The sequence below is a fragment of the Talpa europaea genome (genome assembly GCF_964194135.1).
Source record: "Talpa europaea genome assembly, chromosome: 7".
Classification (NCBI taxonomy): domain Eukaryota; kingdom Metazoa; phylum Chordata; class Mammalia; order Eulipotyphla; family Talpidae; genus Talpa; species Talpa europaea.
In genome coordinates, this window is record NC_140074.1 from 60665140 (window position 1) to 60686666 (window position 21527).

The window sequence follows — 21527 nt, forward strand, 5'->3', positions numbered from 1 at the left end:
AAATCAACAATAAAAGAAAGGCATATATAGGATTAAGGGCAGAGCTCTGCAGCTGAAAATCTTTGCTCAGATAAGATGACAACTATTATATGAGGACCTACTAAGTTCAGTTGATTCATCACCTGCACATCTACCAGAAACAGATATAAAATGAATGTTATTAATATATGCTAAACATTACTAAAGGAAGATGTATAATATCTATAGCACACCTACATGTTTTCATTTCCTATCTCTTGATGAACTTAAATTCCCTCATGATAACATCTGTTCAAATCTTCTAAAGTGGACTATCCTTTCTCATAAGAAAAAAACATGAAAACACATTGATCAGAAAAGCACCCTCCTTCAGTTTTTAGGATGCTCCCATCAACCTCACAACAACGCTAAGAGGAAAGACGTTACCATCTTTAGTCTAACTATAGCTCAGAGATTTTTTAAAACTCGTCCAAGTACATAAAGCTAATAAGTAAAACTAGAGCTGGGACCAGAAAGCCCAAAGTCTAATTTTATTTTGGTGTCCTTTTCAAAATAGCAGTTCTGGGTTTTGTCATATGTTCAAGTTATACCGTCTGTTCTATGAAAGGCCTGTCCATTCCTTTCCTACCTCAAATGTGTCATGATAAAAGGCTTATTTTGTTATCCTCGGCATTTCTTGCAAACCTCAGTTCAGTCTTCGTAAGAGAACTTTGACAGGCTATTTTCACTTACAAAAACTCCTTACATAAAATTCTAGAAAATGCACCACAATGCCTACAAAAATATGCATGTTTGACTGTTTGACCTTGTGGAATAAAGAATGAATGAATAATGCCACTGATTCCAAGAAACAAACCAACAATGCCCTTACTTGTGATTTTGACAAGCATTCTTTTGGGGGCATCAGTTATTTTGGAATTTTTAATCAAAAAAATTTTTAAATTGCTCTTGGGTCATACTGATAGGAAATACCCTCTTGTAATTGTTAGACTGGCAACAATAGTCAAACTTACTGTGTACCCAAGGAGATTAGGAAGAAGGTTCAGAATACAAAGAGTCATTGAGTACTATAAGAATAATGGCAGGAATGAAAGATTGATCAGTCAGCTTCTTAAAACATTTTTTGATAAGATAGGTGATGATACAAACTGTGATTTTTTTTTATAATGTATAACAAAATCTGTCAATATTTAGAAGGTATACAGCAATTAGTGAACCCATATTCCAAATCACCAGGATATTACAAGAGTAAAAGACCCATTCTTAACCAAGCTGGATCAACAGACTTTAACATAAGAGAATACAAAAAGTTCACAGATAAAGTTTCCAATTCCACACTGCAACTAACCTCTAAGAAATCCCATTCATTGAATTTTGGTATAGTATCAAAGAAGACTAGCCACAATTATCTGAAAAAGTTATTAAAAGGGTTCTCTCATTTCCAATACATATATGTATGAGGCTGGATATTTTTCAAATACTTCAATCAACACAATAAATTCCAACAGAATGAATGCAGAAGATATGCAAATCCATACATTATACACATTTGCAAAAATGTGAAAGAAAGGCACTGTCTCACTAAATCAAATTTTGTTTGTTTTGGAAAATTTTTCAGACACAGAAAACATGTTCTTTATGTTAACATGTAATATTTTTTAACAATTGATGAGTAGCCTAAAAATTCTCAGATTGTTAATATAACATATAGCAATACTATAACCCACATAATTAAAGCTCTTTCGAGTCTTCAGACCAAAAATTTTGAGAACCACTAGACTAAATAAAACAGAAGTATCAAAAACATAACATTAAAAAAATTCCTAAAACTGAAAAACAAGAATTTCTAGATCTCATCCCAAACTGTTGTAACTATATTAGGTGAATGGAAGGAAGGGACAGCGTGAGTGTAAAAGTGAGACAGGAGCAAAGGAGTGGGAAAGAAACCCACAAGGGAGGTAGAAGGAAGACTGAGGGACTTGTAAAACAAGCCACATCTCTATCCCGCCCTCCGTATTAGGAAGCCAAAAGATAATGTCTAGGGGCCTCCCTGGCGGCAAAAGGGTTAAGGCCAGCCAGGGAGCAACCCACTTGGTGAAGCAGACCTCTCCTGTCTCGCCCGCTGCTCCTCTCATCAGTGTATTTCAGTCTGTCTGCCCACTCTGTCTCTGGTGAATTCTCTCACACCACTGCATCTCTGGCCTGCACCCCAGCTCTTGTATGCATAAATAAATAAATCTTTAAAAAAAAAAAAAAGATAATGTCTAAAACTGCAAAACCATGATGGGACAGCACAAACATTATTTTTTTTTTAACATTTATTTTTATACAAGAATTGGGGTGCAGGCCAGAGATGCACAGGGGGGGTAGGGGGGGGAACAGTGAGAGAATTCACCAGAGACAGAGTGGGGAATAGAACAAGCAGACGGACTGAAGTACACTGCTGAGGGGAGCAGCGGGCAAGACAGGAGAGATCTGTCCCACCATGTGGGTTTCTCCCTGGCCGGCCAGGAATGGAACTTGTGCTGCAGTGGCTGTGGATTTTTTCTTAGGTTGTGTCTTAACCCCTGCGCCACCAGGGAGGCCCAGCACAAACATTATTTTAGAAATGTAAACAACCCAAGAAAGTTAAGAGAAATTGATGTTTTTTTCTGGGGAGTAAGATGAAGTGGAGAAGCATGGAATACAGCACTATTTTTTACTAAAAATCTTAAAGTATTTTTTACTTTTCAGCTATGCCATCTATTATTTTGATAAAAATTAAATTTTAAAAAACCTAGCACTGCAACCTCAATTTTTGTAAAATTGGTGAAAGTCACAAGTTTATTCTCAAGAAAATTCTCATCTAGGTGAAAAGCCACATGCCAAGACACTCTCAAGACACACCATGGAATGAAGAGTTGGCTAAACTTATCAATGCTGCAAGCTCTTTGTTGCTGCCTTTCATCCTCTAGAAAACAAGGCAGAAGTGGGTGGTACATGGGAACAAAACAAGCTAGGATTTTGAGTGGTCCTATGCAGTCTCGCTACTGCAACTGGAACCATAGTTCCATTACAAAAGCTCATTTGCACTAAATAGATAGCTCCCTTCCTAGCTGTCTAGCTAGGGACATTCTGCTCAGCCTTAGGGGAAGAGGACATCCATATATGAGAATCTGAGAGCCAAAGTAATGCTCGCATTCTTCAACCACAGTAGAGGCATCTGGGAAGAACATTTGAGGCGCCCTCTGAGTATTGAGAATTTTCAAAACTGCAAATGTCATATATTAAAAACATGGTAACTGGGCCTCCCCGGTGGCGCAGCGGTTGAGCGCTGGGTTGCGAAGCTGCCCGCAGCCTCTGCGGCGCCGATTCGATCCCTGGCTGCTCCCTGGCCACCGAAGGAGGGTCCCATATGGCGCGCAGACCTCTCCTGCCGCCCGCTGCTCCCCTCAGCAGTGTACTTCGGTCCTTCTGCCTGCTCTGCTCCCCGCTCTGGCTCTGGTGAATTCTCTCACCCTCCTGCGCTTCTGACTGTACCCAGTGCATGTATAAACAAAAACAAACAAACAAACAAATAAATAAATAAATAAAACATGCTTCTAAAAAAATAAATAAATAAATAAATAGAAAATAAAAATATGGTAACTAAAGGCCTCTAAGTGTGAAGAAAACTAGGAATTGGGGTTTCTGCTTTATTTCCAAGTTTGGTTGAACCAGAAAGACTATCTTTTACCGAAAGAAAAGTCTCGATGTTCTCGTGAACAAAGGAAGCAATATCCTGCCAGTCCAGGATGTCTCCCAGCCAGCTGTTCTGACGACTTATGTGCATCTTGTGTCCTCTGTGTCTTCCTGAGTGTGTAATGTTCTATGGAATAAAACAGTTCAGAGATGAAATTGCCATCTTAAAGAATAAAAAAAAGCAAGTAACCTTTTTGTTTTAGGCCCACTGAAACACTTTATTAAGTACTCACAAGGAAAGAAAATGGTATTATTTAAAAAATGAAATAAAACTCCAACCAAACACATGAAATGTACTATCTTGCTGTTTATATCCTAGTTAGCGTGCCTCAGCCTAGCCAACTGCTTCCTCCCTAAATGTTTGTGAAAACCATATTCTTCAAGATATACAACTGTACAAAACCACAGTGTTTACTTACATTTTTTTTTTTTTTTTTTTTTTGCTCCTTAGCCCTTCTACCTTCTTCTGGTTTCCCACTTCTTTTACTTTATCCTCCTTTCCTCACCTCCCTTATGAATTTTCCACATACAATAGAGGTGGGAGAGAATAATATGAAAAAGAAACAAGAATGGGGGAGGATGCTAACTCATCCATGTGAAAGAGTTACACTGGCAAGAATGCATGAGTAAATTTGAAAGAGATGTGAATAAAAGCGAGTGGATAGGCAAGCAGAAATACAGATAAATTGTTAAGTTTATATGTGTTCCACTTTGCTAATAGCCTAGTGAGCATTAATCTTCATTATGCAGTATAGAAAGACATTTGGTCCTAGTAAAAGAAAGCAATGTACTTTAACCACTTATAAACCTATGTTTTTAAAATACTGACCTCCTTAAGCCTAAAATGAAGCTCAAAAAGGATGAAGAATAGTAAATGCTGTTTGCTGGTAAACAGAAGCCCCAGAGTTACCAGAGGAAATAGATACCACCTTTCCAATTGTCTGGTTCTCCACCAGGTAGGATCAAATACACTATACTCTTCCTAGATTTTCCCAATTAGCTTAATTTAATTCCCAATCTTTGAAACCCACAAAACCCAACACACACACACACACCCCTCCACTTATCCCAGGGCAAGAAAACAAATTCCCAACAGGTCATTAAACAATAAATTCAAATTAAAAATTGAGACCTCTGCCCCAAGTTAAGAGATTTTTATATTTTCCTTCTCTCCTTTTATATGGTCCATTTTTTCCCTTGAAAAATCATCACCAACCATGGCCCGATCTCTACCTCCTTCCCAACTGGATGGGCATCTTCCACAGCACAGATTCTGATGGGCCACAGGGCTTGTGGTCAAATCCAGGGCAAGGCACTGACTGCACAACCAGATGTTTTCAAAACCTCAATTTTATACTAAGTGGAAAATGGTATCATTTTCCATCATAATTTCTGAAGTAAGAGTCATTCAGTATATGCAGCATACAGGGCTGATTTAAAATAAAGATCTCTAAATTTTCACTTCCTCAAAGGGAAAAGTACTCAATATCAAGTGGCACTGTCCAAAACAGTAGACACTAACTACACGTGGATACTAAGCACTCAAAATGTCTAGTCCAAAAATTGAGATGTATTATTAGTGCAAAACATACAGCAGATTTTAAAGACTTAGTATGAAAAAATATATTTACAAAATAACTCATATAACTTTTTTTTCTATTGGTTACATACTGAAATGATAATATATTAGGTATATTGTGCTAATAAAAATATACTGTTAAAGATGAATTTCACCTGTTTATTTTAGTCTGCAGGTAGCCAGTAGGAAAATAACATTACTTGTGTGGTGTGCACTACATTTTTACTGCAAAGAGCTAGCCTAATGGATAATGAACAGAGGAGAGGATAATGATACACCAGAGAGATTGGTAGGTTCCATCATGAAGATTAACCATTAATTCACAGTAAGTGAAAAACGCTGCCTTCTAATGACCTGAGGTTTAAGACTTCAAAGCTTAAGAATTTCAAAAAATGAAATCCAAGTATTAGTGCTATTCTATCTGGTCAATGAGTCTCCAAAATAAAAGAACTTTATTAGTTTACAACTAAAATACTCAGCTAAAATAACTTACCTTTACAAACCAAGAATGATACAATCTGTCCCAAAGTTCTAGCACTTGCTTTTCAATTACAGCAGTATTATTCATCTTATCACCAAGAATTTTATGAAGCTGGAACAGAAATAATATTTCAGTTAACAATTCAGTAATATTAATACATGCTGGGTCTTTACACTTGTTCCAAATCAATCTATGTAACTGCCTCTAGCCGCATTATATTCCTCTCAAACTTCCCAACATTTCCAGTAAATTTCCTTGCCTTTCTTTCATCTCTTCTCTGTTCCTGGGTCTCTAAGAGAGCAGCTTCAAGTTACAGAGAAAGGAAAAAATGATATCATGATCTAATTTTATCCAACGAGAGAAAAATCTTTTCCATGAGCTCCAATGCCAATCCATCATACAGAAGTCTCATGCTACAGGTATCACTATTTTAAAAATTACCATAGTACTATAAGCTAAATTTAAGACCTTAGCTATAAACACAAATATTTCCCTTAGCTTGCTGAGAGGTATCAAGTGGCAGAGTTATGACTGATCAGACTGGCTTCATACCTCATGGGGATTAAGTACAGTGAGACAAGATAACTTAGAGAAAGGTTACTCACTGTAGCATCTTACCCCAATTTTTAACATGTAGTGATATTAAACATAGTTTTGAAAAGATAAACATCAATTTGTGAACTTCTGGTATTATTTAATCACTACCATGACATACGCTGTGTGGATGGTCAATCCCTACATGATCCTAATTACTTCAACATATTAAAACTTCTAATTACCTTTTATTCCATAGGCAATACTGAAGTGTGGGGGAAGGATATCATAACTCTATCATGGAGTCTGATCCTTAACTCTGCTAATTATATCTTTTCCTCTATCATTTTCCTTTCACAAAGGTCATAAGCACCTCCTCAAGCACACTGCTCTCTCAGATAAACACCTCTTGTTAAAATATACTCTGCCCTTTATTCATCTAAGACTTATCATTCCTTCAGATTTATCTCAAGTGCCACATTAAATACTCAACACAGTTTCAAGTTCATACTTCTAGCATACGATGATAGAAAGTAAGGATTTGGATCCGGTCTGCAGTATGAAACCACAGTATGCAATTTACTACATCAACACCAGGAACATTCGTAGCCTTTCAGAGTCTGTTTCCTCAACTGCACAATAGGCAAAATAATTCAGACTACTACACTTTTCTTGAAAAGATTAATGGAAATAAACTAGAAACTGGATAATAAAATTTAATATGTGCTAATACCGTTTCTCCCCCAAAGTCTTATTTGAACACCCTAGCTTAGTGATCATTCTATCCTACTGCAGAAATAAAGAACTGGCTCTATTTTGAACATGAAGCAAATGACCAACTTCAATATTGTTCAGGCTACCAGCACTATTTAATATGATCATACAGAAATTTTAATTTCATTATCTGTTGCTTATTCACTTAAAGATTTAAGTCTATTTCAAAAACAGGAACTATTCTAAACAGAATCTCCACTTATGCTTTATCAAAGGAAGAAGTCACTACCAATGAAGAACCTGCCCCAAAAAAAGCCACAAAAAGAGGTTCTTTCCTTACCTTATGGGTTATCCACTCTCGTCCATATTGGTATACATTGTTAGCTGCAGAATTGAGGGCTCTTTGAACTACCTGAGCCTCGGGAAGCCAACTAAATTAAAATGAAGAAAGAAATGTACACCTTTAGTGTACTATACCAATAACTCTTGAAATTTAACATATTTAAAAATCAGCAACTAACAAATTGATGACCAGTCACCACAAAGATACAAATGAATCACAAGAAGGAATCCTTGACTTCCAGGCCTAACTGGTCTGAATCAAATATTCAGCCTTTCCTTTCAAGCTTTCTTTAGTTTTTAGCCCACTTTCCCTACAACCTCCCTTTCATTCTGTTCTGCCTGGTTTCTCTGTCTTATTCAGCTCCAGAGGAAGTTGTTCTGGGACACTGGGATAGTCAGCAACTGGGGCAGTGCATCTCCAAGTGTGGTCCTCAGACCAGTAGTATCAGAACTGCTTGGGATAGTAGATACACATGTTGATTTTCAATGATAGGCACCCCCAATGTATAATATTCTAAGGCAACACTACTTCAGTTTTTTTTTTTTTTTTAAAGTGCTTAGAAACCTGTTAAAATGCTAATTCTTAAGCCCAACCCAGATATATAAAAAAGGAAACTCTGGGTTAGGGTCCAGCAATCTGTAGCTTAAGAAGTCCTGCAGGTGACTCTAATGCATGCTAAAATTTGAGAATCACTGATCTAAGAAAGTAAAGAATTGAGGAAGGAAATAAAGGATAAATCATGGTTTTAAATATTTTACCCACTTTTAAGATGTGAGAACTCCTGAGCAGAGTTCCAGATGTACAAGGAACTGCAATCTACAAGCTTGACTCCTTGTACAGTGAGAGGTGGCACCCCCATTTTTCTGTTTACTAACTGGGCTGCTTCATCGGCCTTAATAACATGCTATACATACCCAGTGTTACCCAAAGGAGAAAAGGAGTTTCACATGTTCTGATTCTCCTCATACTGCTGTTTACTAGAGCTGCTAACATTCACAAATCTGACAGTTCTAATTTCAGTTCTTCATGAGTGATGCCAAAGACCATGGCAAGACTAAGGTCCAAATATGCTACAAACCTGGCATGTGGGAGACAGTGAGTCTAGTCAAACGTGCAATATCCTCAATTCATAACAGCTATGAATACTGGTGATTTATACGGAGGTCAGAAGTGATAAATTGCTCATATATGTGTACATAAAACAATCATAAGGAGAAAGGGAACTGCCAGAGGCAGCCATGGGAGTAATGACGCCTAGGAAAATGGTGGTCCTTAGCCAGAGAAAAGACATGTCTGAGAAATTAAAAAGCAGAATGTCAAATGATAACAGTTTGAATCTTTAATATTAACCAGTTCATTCTATACTCCAAATAAAATTAAAATGTGAAGCTTTTTTTTTTAGCAAATACTCAGTTCAAATATTCCTCAGCAAAACAAAATTTTAGAGGAGCTTACAAATGTAATAACCTTACAGTATATGAACAAGTTTAGATCTCTAAACAGACAGGATCTAGGAGAAATTAAATTAAATTATTCTAGTATTAATGGATTCACTAATGGTTTCAAGGGACCATATATGAATATATGAACCATATGAACCATATGAATATATGGTTCTACATTCTTATGGGAAAATTATGTCTAGTAGTGTTAAAAAAAATTAACAAATTGAGTAATGATACTCAAAAGTGTGAGGACTCACAGAGACATGTGTATAGATATTTAATAACTAACAAATGTCTATTAGGCCTGAAAATAAATCTTACTGATTACTGTGAGAACACACACAGATATGGAACCTAAGTCAGCCATTTCTATTTTTGTCAAACAATATTCTTACTTTGCCCACTCAGGGTGATTTGCTAGAGTTTCATTAATCAAACTGCTTGTGACTTCAATCATATGTACACTTTCTTGATGTACCTGTAATATAGACAAGGAGAGGACAAAAATTATTTTTCTATACTATTTATTAAAACAGTGATTTTACAGTCAAATAATTACACATGTTACTTTCAATTAATTTAGAAACTTCCTCTGAACAATATGCATAATATCATTTGACATATACTGTGGAAACTGAAAGTACATGAGAGCTCCCTACCTTCAAGAAGCTCAACAATTTAAGGGGGAAAAATGTTACTAGAAATGTATAAATATTGACACATAGCCACATATATAAATTTAGTACACATATGTGTGCATATACAGGGTGTGTATCTATATATAAAAGCACTATCAACACTACATGAACTTATGGAACTATAAGGCAACATGAGACTTAACAGTTTAAAAAGCTATTGAGCAATGTCCATGACTTAAACAAGCCAACTGAAACTGCATTTCAGAATTAACCTTGCTGAATGCAAAAATGAGGAACAATCCAGTGTTTTGTTCCTGAGTATGAATTTTGTGTTTCAATATATGTCCAGTAACTCTGGACAATTTAACTTTAACAATTGGATGTAAAAAAAAATATGTTGTGGCAACTATGAATTCTGGTTTGTCTCTGAGAGCTGTTGCTATTTTGTTTCATAAGCAATTTACTTATCTGTACTCAAACTGCTAACTCTATCCTCCCTGGCACTAATGTATTTGCTCCATGTTTTTAGTTTATCTTTAAAGAAAAGGCAGGGGGGAGGGAGGGGAAGGCTAACTCTCTAAGGGCTTTCACTGAACCCACATAGTTTAGCAGTTAGCAAATGATTTTGGCAAAAGTTATGCTCAGACACTTCACATTAGAAACTTCCACCCCCTGCTTGAGCTATCGTAAGAGCTGAGAAATATAATCAAAAGTTCAATAAAATCATTGTGGCTTCACACCTGAGCATGAAGAATGGAGTTCATTCAACGGAATGGGCAGAGGCTGAGAAGATCAAAAAAGTTAGGGACAATCTAGAATTCAGTTTTTAATAAGTTACATAGACATTCAACTGGATACTGTCAAGATGTTTTGGAGAATGAAGTGTTTGTTGGCTGACAAGAGAATGAATTAGATGGCCAGTAAATTTTCTTCAAAGCTCAGTTTACATAAATCCTCAACCACCAAGAAGTGGTTCAGTAATACATGTTAATCAGGTTCAGAGTAGTAAAAGCTCTCAAGAGGCTGGGATGAACAAAGAAAAAGGATTTGAAAGATGAACCTTATTGAGATGGGCAAGCAAGAATACCTTATCTTGCAAAGGGACAAAGAAAGAAAAGTGGAATAGAAGAGCAGAAGAGAGAGGAGAAAGGAAAACGGAAGATGATACTAATGAAGGGTTTCTCCAAGAAGGAAGATAGCACAGTGGCAGGTTCAGGAGACATGTGACAAAAACAATGAAAGGCTTCTAAACAAATCTGTATAGTCTATATGTGACCATAAGTGATTAACATACAAAAACCAGATAATTACTATATAGAGACTGACACAGAGTCAGGGAGAGCAGTCTGTTAGGAACAAATAAGACTAAGGGCATACTAAAGCTGAGAATGACTGAGAACAGGACTTTGAAGGAGAGAATCACTCTCAAGAAACAATGCAATTCTTTAGTAAATTGCTGCATGAGATTATCTATTGATAACAGTTACTGCCATATCTCTACAATACTATATGAAAATTTTTCGTATCTATGTCTTCATGTAAGCTTCAAAATTCCTAGAAAACAACGTATCAAAATTTGAGATGCAGAGTTCATATAAAAGAAAGATTAAGACACATTATAAAAATAAGAGATCTCACTACAGAAAAAAAATTAGCTGTACTTAGAATAATTTTCTTTGATGAAAGGGGGTGTTATGGACTGAAATTCACACCAATGTCATGGTTAAGAAGAGGTAGAGCCTTTGGGAACTTAGGTCATGAGGGTGAAGCCTTCGTGATGAAATCTGTGCCCTTATAAGCACAAGAGAGATGATCTTTCTCTCCACTCTGTGAGAATACAGGGGAGAAATGGCAGTCTTAAATCAGAAAGAGAGTTTTGACCAAGAACTTCACCAAGCTGGCACATTGTTCTTGGACTTCAAGTCTCCAGAACTGAGGTGGAGAAATGTCTGCTATTTAAGTCACTTAGGACTCTGTTACAGCAGCCCAGACTAGGAGGGGAGAGAAGAAATGGAAACTGGAATACGCACCTGGAAAGTAAAGATTCCACAGTAGCCTATCAGCAGAAAGAGCAATGAGACATGGAGGGAAAGAGCTAATCAACTTATGACCTAGTAAAGAGGGTACTAACTGGATTAGGTGTCATGAGACCAGATCACAGTTCTATTGAGATAAGTTACTTGTTGCTCTGTACCTCTATTTTTCCATCCACATTTACCCCTAAGCATCTTGATGATAAAGATGCACATAAAAAAATAAGCTAAATTCACTGCAAATTAATAATACAAAAATCACAGACACTTTAATTGTGAAACATATTTATAGCAAGGGACATTTTTCACGTTTGCTTCTACTAGTTTCTTATCCACACCACAATTCTAACAATTACATATTTTTAATGGTAATAGTAATTGTACTCTACCTTTGCAGTTAGGAGTAGGGCTAAAAGAAGGGTTCCTATCACTAACAAAAATATGATGAAAATGCTAATTATTTTGTCTAACATCTTCTCCAACCAGATGATCATCTGCACAGAAAAAAAAAATTATTTATCTTTCAAGTACAACTTAGTAAAAACACATATGTATTCAAATATCAAGAAGACAAAATAGGATATTCAGCATTGCAAAGCAAACTATAGGTTAAAGATTAAAACGGTGAAAGCTGTAAGCTACTTAAGAAAATTAAGTATATTAATCACTGTTATATAGTTTATTATTGTGATATCTAAGAAAAGGCAGATTCAAACAACATCTATGTTTGGATTCCCCTGGTATGTTTACATTTCTGATGATAATTTACAATCTGGTAAATATTCTGAAAAAATGATCATCCATTAGCTCATGTCAAATATCATATAGTTTTACTATCAGTCAGCAAACATAGATGACTGTAGACAATGTCTCTTACAGACCACATATTTTGAATTATACAGTTAAAATAAGAACACATTCAAAAAATTTTTTCCTTTGATGTCATTAGGGTTACAAAAATATTAACAGTAAAAATATAATAAGGACATTAACAAGTAAGTTTCAGAATATGTTTCACTGAAGGCAAAAGGTTCAGAAGTGGTGCACAGCAGAGAAGAGTTTAAAACACATTTCATTACATAGGTAATGTTTATCAAGCTCATAGGTTTTCTTTATAGTTTTTCATATTGTCTCTTATTTAAAATGTTTCATAATACTTTTTAAAATTCCAATATTCCACTTATAATTCCTATTCTTTTTAAAAATGTAAGCTTTATAAATTATAGCAACTAAATCAAGAATGACCATTAATGTAGTGGTTATTTTTAATAATGAAAATTATGCTCTCCTTAAATACTATTTGATATTGTTTTGAATACAATTTTTTTGTTTTCATAATATATAATAATTCTGATAGATTTCCAAAATTTCTGCCATGCAAAGCTACCATTTAACACTTCAAAAATACAATTGATGAGACTGATGACTGCTGAAACACCACATTGCACCCCTCTACTCCAAAGAACCTACAATATTGCTGAATAAATTAAAATGTGCTCTCCAAACAGAGATTTAAAATAAACTTTCCAAGAGTAAGGAATGATAGTTAAAAAAAGGACATGACTCCTTAAGTAACATTTCCCACTCAATGCTTAGAAGCTTACATTTCCTTTATCTTTCATGAAGGATACTCTCATTAAGAGATCGAACCAGATCTGGCTCTGGTGAATTCTCTCACCCTCCCGCGCTTCTGACTGTACCCAGTGCATGTATAAACAAAACAAACAAACAAACCAGCAAACAAATAAATAAAGCATGCCTCTATAAAAAAAAAAAAATTAAAAAAAAAAAAAAAAAGATCGAACCAGAGACACGTTTTGTGGAGTGGGGGGAGGGAGGGGAGGGATTGGGGTCAGAATGGAGGGGTTGAAATTGTATGGGGAATATAAAAATAAAATTTATTATTAAAAAAAAATAAAGAAAAAAAAAAGAGATCAATGCTATAGGAACTCAAAAATAAAAAGTTCATCTTCCATCTTGACAATTACAGCTTCACACAGAGGAGTTAATTTTCAGTGCATGCTACCAAAGCATTGACAATAATGCAGAGATATTTGAAATAATAGGTTTCTAAGATATGGAAGGTCAGATCTCATAATTTAAATAGAAGTTCTGTAATCAATGAAACAGAAAAGTTTCAAAATTAGAAACCAACTTTCCGTAGTTCTTGAGATAGTTTCCTGAGAAAAGGACTAGTGTTCTATTTATCCTCTTAGAATCTCCAAAACCTCACAGTGCAAGCACATGGGAAGTGCTCAGTAAATATATACTTCAATGGGCAAGCATTAAGTAATTTCAGCTTTAAGATAAGATTTGTGTTTCCAAATTATGATTTCTGAAAATAACCTGGCAGCCTTAATATTTTTAGAAGTCACACCTTTAAATATATTTTTAAATGTAAATAATATTTTATTTAGAAAGTGTAACTGTCTAAATTTATGCCTTGGTATTTTAAACATATAAAACATGAACTACTGACAAACACATTATACACCAACATTACAAAAATTTGTATTTTTAAACCAGGGTAGAATTTTCCTATCACAAACCATATGCCTATAGATTGGAAAAAATCCACACAGAATCACATATGAATAAAAATGTATATTCAAGATAAGCATGAGACTTAGATGTTTCCCTCAAAATTTAAAATATAAGTAAAGATGCTCAATATATGAGCTAAAATATTAATGGGTTTTCTATTCCCATTACAGCCAGCTAAGGTCAGGTGAAAATAGGATAAAAAGGGAGATAGCAAAAGAGAGAAAAGAGTGGGAAAGAGACAGGAAACACTTAAAAACATGGGGAGGGGGAACTGGTGCACAGATAAAAGGGCTAATAGAGAGCAGAAAATAAATAGAAAATTTGGAGAAGAGTCCCCGAAAGATTGAACAGAACAAGATTCACAAGGAACACAGACAGATACAGAAAGAGAAACTTAAGAGAAGAAGCAACAGAGGAATGGGAAGGAAACAAAAGAGAGAATTCCCAAGAAATCCTGGAGATGCTCCTGATCTTACTTTTTGGGCAAAGGAAATTATACCACCTGTCACCTCTGCCCTGCTCCTGGAAACCAAACCAAGTCTCCAATATTTCCCATTTTCTATGCCCTGAGAGTTGTTTTTAATTTTTTAAACTCTATTTTTTATAGGGAGAGGGGAGTAATTTTAAAGTGACATTTAGATGTTTCAAATGGAAAGGGTATGTATGCATTCTTAAAATGTACATATGTCGATAAATTTATATTTACATCTAAATATCCTAAAACTTTTTTTATTTTGGCGTAGAACTGGGGTATAGGCCAGAAGTGCAGGGAGTGAGAAGGTTCACCAGAGACAGAGTGGTCAGCAGAACTGGCAGATTTACTGAAATACACTACTGAGGGGAGCAGCAGATGAGACAAGAGAGGTCTGCCGTACCATGTGGGTTAGCTCCCTGGCCGGGGATCAAACTCAGGCTGCGGCACATTGATCGTGCTGAGACTTAAATCCTCAGCTACCAGAGAGGCCCAAGATACTAAAACTTCTAAGCAGATGAGTCTTACTTATCCAACTATTAAGAAAGTGTCACTCTAATACTGAATTTTCCTTTCTAATTTATTATGCTGGGCCTGTAGGTTTTCATTTTGTTTTGCTTTTTTAGTCAAATTCTAGTTGAATCTTGATGCAAGTAACATCAAGAAACAAAACAATTAAGCCTTGAGCAATATGTTACATTTCAATTAGCCATAAATTTTTCTCTTTCACAATCATTTCTTCTTTTGAATTGGTTTCCTAATTCACCTCACTTGACCTTGGAAACCAAATACCAAATGCTGCAATATTTTGACCTTGTAATAAAACAATCATCCACTTATTTATGTGCTTTCCTGGAGCACACTCTCAGAACATCAAGCAGCTACTCCAATGCTACATTGAAATTATCTGTGCTACAAGGAATCATCAAAAGGAAAAATTATATCTCTTAGGAATCTTTTAAAACTACCTCACAGCTAGCCATTTGTGAGTTAGGCTTCTAGGTCAGGACATCGGAGTAATTTAGTCACTGAACTTCAAATCAAATTGAAACTAATCACTTTAGCTATCCTCTCATTTTTTAAGGACAGTTTCACTGCAATACACACAAATTGGGGGAATATATAAAACCACCTACTGTGATCAAAGTAAGAAAATGTGGCTTATTTTCACAACACTATCATTTGCAAAGGACTGAACTCATTTCCTCATATTAGTTTTGAAGGAATGAAGGTATATACAGTCATGTGTAGGTGATGGTGTTATATGTGTTCATGTATTTTACACAGTTTATCTTCAAAGTTTAAAACTTTAGGCATTGTTAAATGTCTTCCGTTTCCTCTATTTCAACATGAAGAATGAAATCCTAATCTCTACACTCAACAGTCTTATTAAGATCTATTTCTAAGAGGTGACACATCTTTCTTAAACCCTAACTACAGTATTCTCACTGAAGACTTTGAGTCTTGTGTTTAAACAAAAGTTACATAAAAGATGTCATCTCTTGCTATCTGCCCCACAGATTTAATGAAATTAAGTCTAGAACTTAATTCTATATATGGACTCTCTGTCAGAGATATGGTACTCCTAATATATCTACATTAGCCTTTACTGAAATCAAAAATATACCTATTGTAATTCCTATTGTATTAAAATCACGTGTAGCATTTACCATAAGTACAACTTCAAACCTTGGGAAATAACATGAAATTAGATGTCACAGCCATGATTACAATATTTTTTAAGTTAAAAAATAAACTTTTAGAATGCTACTTATTTAAAAAAGAAAAACACTACATATAATTACTAGCCAAGGGAAGCAGACAAATATTTCACAGATTTATTCCTTTAAAAAATTCTTGTGTCATTTATAGAGAAAATAACAAGAGTTCTCTTCCTTTTTCAGTAACTATTGCCTAATATGTTCTCCCACCTCAAAGTAGACTGAAGAGTCAGGCTGGGTCACATAATAGAGCTGAAGGGGAATGAAAACCACAGTGGACAAAAAGACTGCAAGATAGAACTTGTAACAAATACCTGGAAAAGGAGATGCCATTCATATTCTAAAAAGTTTTTGAGTTTTCAGCAAATTATACTGTGACAGTATTAACGCTTCATGACCTTCCATAGCTTATAATTAGAACTTTACAAAAACTTAATTTGACATATGGATAGAAATACAAAGTGAGAAAGGAGATAAGGAAGTGAGGTTACAGAATCTCAACAGTAAAAGTCAACATCCATGTGTTCATTTACCTTCTTATTTAGCCAGTGCCAGAGCTTGAGGGTAGGGGGTAAGGAGAGAAAGAGAAGATAAGAACAGTGGAGCATCATTAGGGAATGCGATAATAGTATGAAAAGAAAAGAAAGTCACTGAAAGATGAGGAGGAAATTATCCCAAAGAAAAAACCAGAAAACAAAATTATAATGTATTAATAAAGTTTTAAATTTAGTGAATGTAATATTACTTTAAGGTAAAAAAAGACTGAAATGATGATAACCACAAGTTTGTTGGCAATTCAGCAATTAAAAATATATTAAATAACCTGAAGGCCTGTAGGCTTAAGTAGTCACACCAAGTTCCAAAAATCAGGTGATAGTTAAGATTCATACTTCATGTACCAAAAAAGATCTTTAGCCTAAAGGCTAAAAGGCAGAATTTCATCAGTGTGACCGTAAATGCTGTTCACAGAGTTTTCCCTGCAGTATACCCAATACATGATTAAACACACACTTCCAAGAGAGGATTCACCAGAGAGAGTTGGGAGCAGAACAAGCAGATTGAAACACACTGCTAAGGGGAGCAGCGGGTGAGACAAGAGAGGTCTGCTGCACCATATGAGTTATGAACTCGCGCTGCAGTGGCTGCAGATAGCTTCACAGTGCTGAGACTTAGCCTCTTGCGCCACCAGGGAAACCCAAAACTGGCCAACATTTTAAAGATAATCATGTAAAATATAAGAAAGCTTATCCACTTTATCGCCTTTGACTCAGAACTTTGTTATGAGTTTGAAAGATCTACCTCCTTCCTCCTCACAAGAACACCAGTAACTATAAGCATCCATATGTACACTGGTTTCCGTAATAGCATTTCTCAACTTGGAGTCATGGATAGACACATTAAAGGATATAGTTACTAGTTTCTCTGGTGAAGTTGCTTGCACAGATGACACATAAAGACCTTCTTGATTCAATTTCCCCTGTCACTCCAGTCTCACCTCCCACTAATCACCATTTCCTATGTTTTGCCATGAGCATTTTCCTGGCTTTCTCTATGAATTCATGCTGTGAAGTCTTTGTCTTTACATTGCTCTGCCGTCCTGTTCTTGTCTACCTAATGAACTCCTACTTGTGCTTCAAACCATGTCTGGCACTACTTTTCTTCAAAACACCTCCTCTCCCACTGTCTCACCAAAGGCAAGTCATTTCTTTTTCAGCACTCTCACTGTGGCCTCTACTTTTCCGACACAAACTGTAACAGCCAACATTTAATTTGCATGAAAGTCACACACCTAGTAAGTAGCAGATCGGGATCTGAAAGCAGAGTTTGGACTCAGAACCCATGACCTCAACCACTAAGCTTCTGAAATTTAATGGATTACTCTCTCTTCACCAAATAGACTTTCGACATCTGACTTTCTCTAGGATTTAGCACAATATCTCACAGATGGGAATTATTTCAAAAATATTCACTGAACTGAGCCATTACCATTTAGGTAAGTCACTGAACCCCTCTGGATTTCAACCGGTCCTTACAAAATGAGGGACTTGAACTAGGTATTCTATACGATCCTTTTCTTTCCCTTTTAAGGGGGAAACTGCTTAAGCAATACTTACATTATGTCTACCCTATGTTATATAAACCATAATAGCTAACTTTAAATTCATTATAGAATTGAACATTCAATGTGTTATTGACAATTGCAAAAGCAACATGATAGACCATGAAATGGAGTATTTCAGACCATGAAAATATCAACTCCATTAAAACAGTCCATATTCTTAAAAAACCATACCTTGCTATCGACTTTTAACAAGAATTTCCCAATGCCGATGATTGGCCAGGGGGCCAGGGCTTCCTGCCGCTCCTTCAGGAAGTGGTCGATTACCTGACGCCACATGCAGCAGCGCTTCTCCAGGAAGTTCACAACTCCAAAATGGATGACAAACTTTTTGAGTGCCCAGACTACAGAGAAAGGGAACACATATAAACAAACTATAGATTAGATAGTTAAAGCATGAAAAAGCCCCTTAATTTATGTGACCCTAAAATAAAGATAAAAAAATTAAAAAAAAAAAAAAGGAGGGAAGAGGAAGAAAGTTCCAGGTATTCCAAAGATGCTATTGGGACAGGTAACTTTTCACAGAACCACTACCTGACTACACCACCTCTGTTAAGTATGAGTCCCTGAAGGAGTCAGGGATCATTTTAAAAACGTAAAATACTCTGATGGCAGGTATTTCAGTGGCCGTAATCTGGCCCCCTCACATCTTTCCCTTTCCCAGGTGGTAAATAGTACCCCTGTCATGTCCTAATAATAGCCAAGGAGTTTAGGACTTGACAGGGGTACTATTTTTCACCTGGGAAAGGGAAAGCTGTGAGGAGGCCAGATTATGGCTGCTGAAATATTTACCATGAGCATATCTTAGGTTTATGTGGGTTATAAAATTGTCAAATTTTGCTCTTTTCCTTAGAGGTTTGATATTTAGTCACTGGAAAAGTATCATGACTTTACACCTTTACTGGGTAATTTTTTCACTTGTATTCCTATTTCTCCACTTGACACTATTCTGCACATTTGGATCTTTTAGCAGGGTTCAGTAGGAAGGCTAGCTGGATACAAGCAGGGCTTGTACAAATGATTCCTGAGTTGTGTACAGGGAGGTTCATTCACAGACCATAACAGGAATGCCCTCCCTCTGAGATTAGACAATATTGTGGCCCTTCAAGCAGGGTTTACGCTTCCTGCTAATGATCTAAGAGGGTGGTGGGATCTGAGGAAGAGTTACTTATCTGTGAGTGTTACCCTGAAGTTTGGACTCTGGACAGTTGATCCTAACAGTATAACTTCCCTAACTCTGGGGTTTCTGTGTCCTTAGCTGTCGGCTTCTAATCTAATATTTCAGTTTACTATTTTGAACCATAAGCTCAATGTCACATACCAGTTCAACAAAAACTTCATTAGTATTTTTAAATCTTTAGAAAGTTCCTGTGGTTTCTAGAATAAGCACAGGCAATTATAGGCTGTAGAAACCTTTTGGAGACCACCCTGTTCAGACTGTGTTCTCCTAAGGCTGTGTCAAGTTCTTAAGATGAGCCACACACAAAAAAAAAACCCTACATATTTCAACCCCCCATACCGCAAGTTCCCCATGGACAGGCATGCTACAGTGTCCTGGTCATAACAGATCTTTAAAATAATGGTAACTAATCAAGTATCTAATATAACAAAAAAAATAAGTTTGAAAAGTAATGATCCAGAAGGTAAAAGGTCCAAATTAAGTTTAGACTTTTAGACCATAGTGAAAAGTAAGCCTTCAAAAATCAGGTTGTGTTTATTATGTCAGTAAAAAACCTTTATAAAGGAGACAAGGACTAATCAAATGTAGGCAATATCTAGATGGCAGGAAGCAGAGAATATACTGAGGACTTAATAAGCTTTGTACACACTATGACTACAATGAAAGAAAGCCAAAACAATCAAGAAAGTATAAAACAAAAGACTCTTCTACAGTGCATCTGATCCAGAGAACACGCTACCTTACTGCTGTCAGCCTTAGAAGACAGCTTTAATGAGAATCAGTAGAATAGAGGTGGGCCTTATATTACCATTATAATTAGGTACAAAGTACCTAATTAAAAAATTTATAGAAAAAGCCATATGACTCATTTTGATTAAAAAAACATACATGCAATAGTCTAATTTTCTGTCAAAAAAAAGAAAACTCAAGGCTTGGCATATAAATATTTCTCAAAACTTGCATTTTCTTTGAATTAAAATGCAATGTAACACACATTTCACTATAAAAGCAGCAATGAAAATTCAGTTGTAAACCCCAAAGCCCAAGACTGTTGTTAACATTCTCCTCCACAGAACCATGGATGGCTGAATAGTGAACTCTTCAGATGAAACAAAATTACAGAAATGAATATATGTTCAAGTTTACAAGTGAAATATTAAGATGTCAAAGTAATAAATTTCTAAAACAATGCTTATTATTCCAATGTAAACATGACTTTATTTTTCAAAAAACAGTAAAATTATCCCAGAATATTAAATGCCAAATGTAAAAACAAACTAACAAACAAAGACCCTTAAAGGCAAGATCTAATGAACCAGATTAACCTGCAATAGGCACTGGCAGCAACTGCACGATCCACAGGTTCAACCAGATCTGGACTCCAATGATGGCCCAAACCAGAAACACAAAGTAGACATCACTGGTTTTCTTCTTTCTAAGAAAAGTTCCAATTTCAGGCCTTTGTCTGCTGAGAGTGGGTGAAGGTGATGAGGGCGAAGGAGATGAGGATGAGGTTGGAGGGGGTTCTCCCCTGTCCATGTTTTCTGAAGAGGGAAAGAAAAAAATTCACCCTACCTATTAGTCCATATGGGGAAACAAGTATGCAGAACAATTTCCTAGGGTAATCTATTTTAAGTCTTTAATGCACTGGGTTAAAAAAGAAAACAGATTTGGATGTAGTCTGTACATGCACTTAAAGGGTATGGAAAATTCCAATATTGACAGTGTTTCAATCTAGGGAAATTAAGTTTGTTGGGGGGAGGTCTGGGTATGGAGAATTTTTACTTTAATTTTTTAAAATTTATTATTTATGCATACAAGAGCTGGGGGGTAGGCCAGAGGTACAAGGGGTGAGTGGATTCACCAGAGACAGAGTGGGGAGCAGAACAGGCAGATCTACTGAAATACACTGCTGAGGGGAGCAGTGGGCGAGACAGGAGAGGTCTGCTACGCCATATGTGTTAGCTCCCTGGCCGGAGATCAAACTCATGCTGCAGTGGCTGTGGACAGCTTTATAGTGCTGAG

General features: G+C 36.0%; 1 protein-coding gene across 2 annotated transcripts in view; it reads right to left on the reverse strand.

Annotated features, from left to right (window-relative positions):
* TMEM245 (transmembrane protein 245) overlaps positions 1–21527 on the reverse strand; it is a gene marked incomplete at its 5' end in the record, with an annotated part of 65707 nt that overhangs the window by 26885 nt on the left and 17295 nt on the right. The window contains 8 exons of one of the 2 annotated variants that reach the window (XM_084236792.1): positions 3695–3826; positions 5772–5870; positions 7348–7438; positions 9191–9273; positions 11856–11960; positions 16737–16760; positions 18497–18666; positions 20828–21046. In XM_084236792.1, the coding sequence (XP_084092918.1) occupies positions 3695–3826; positions 5772–5870; positions 7348–7438; positions 9191–9273; positions 11856–11960; positions 16737–16760; positions 18497–18666; positions 20828–21046 (923 nt within the window). The remainder of the gene's footprint in view (positions 1–3694; positions 3827–5771; positions 5871–7347; positions 7439–9190; positions 9274–11855; positions 11961–16736; positions 16761–18496; positions 18667–20827; positions 21047–21527) is intronic. The other variant, XM_084236793.1, reaches the window with a different exon arrangement.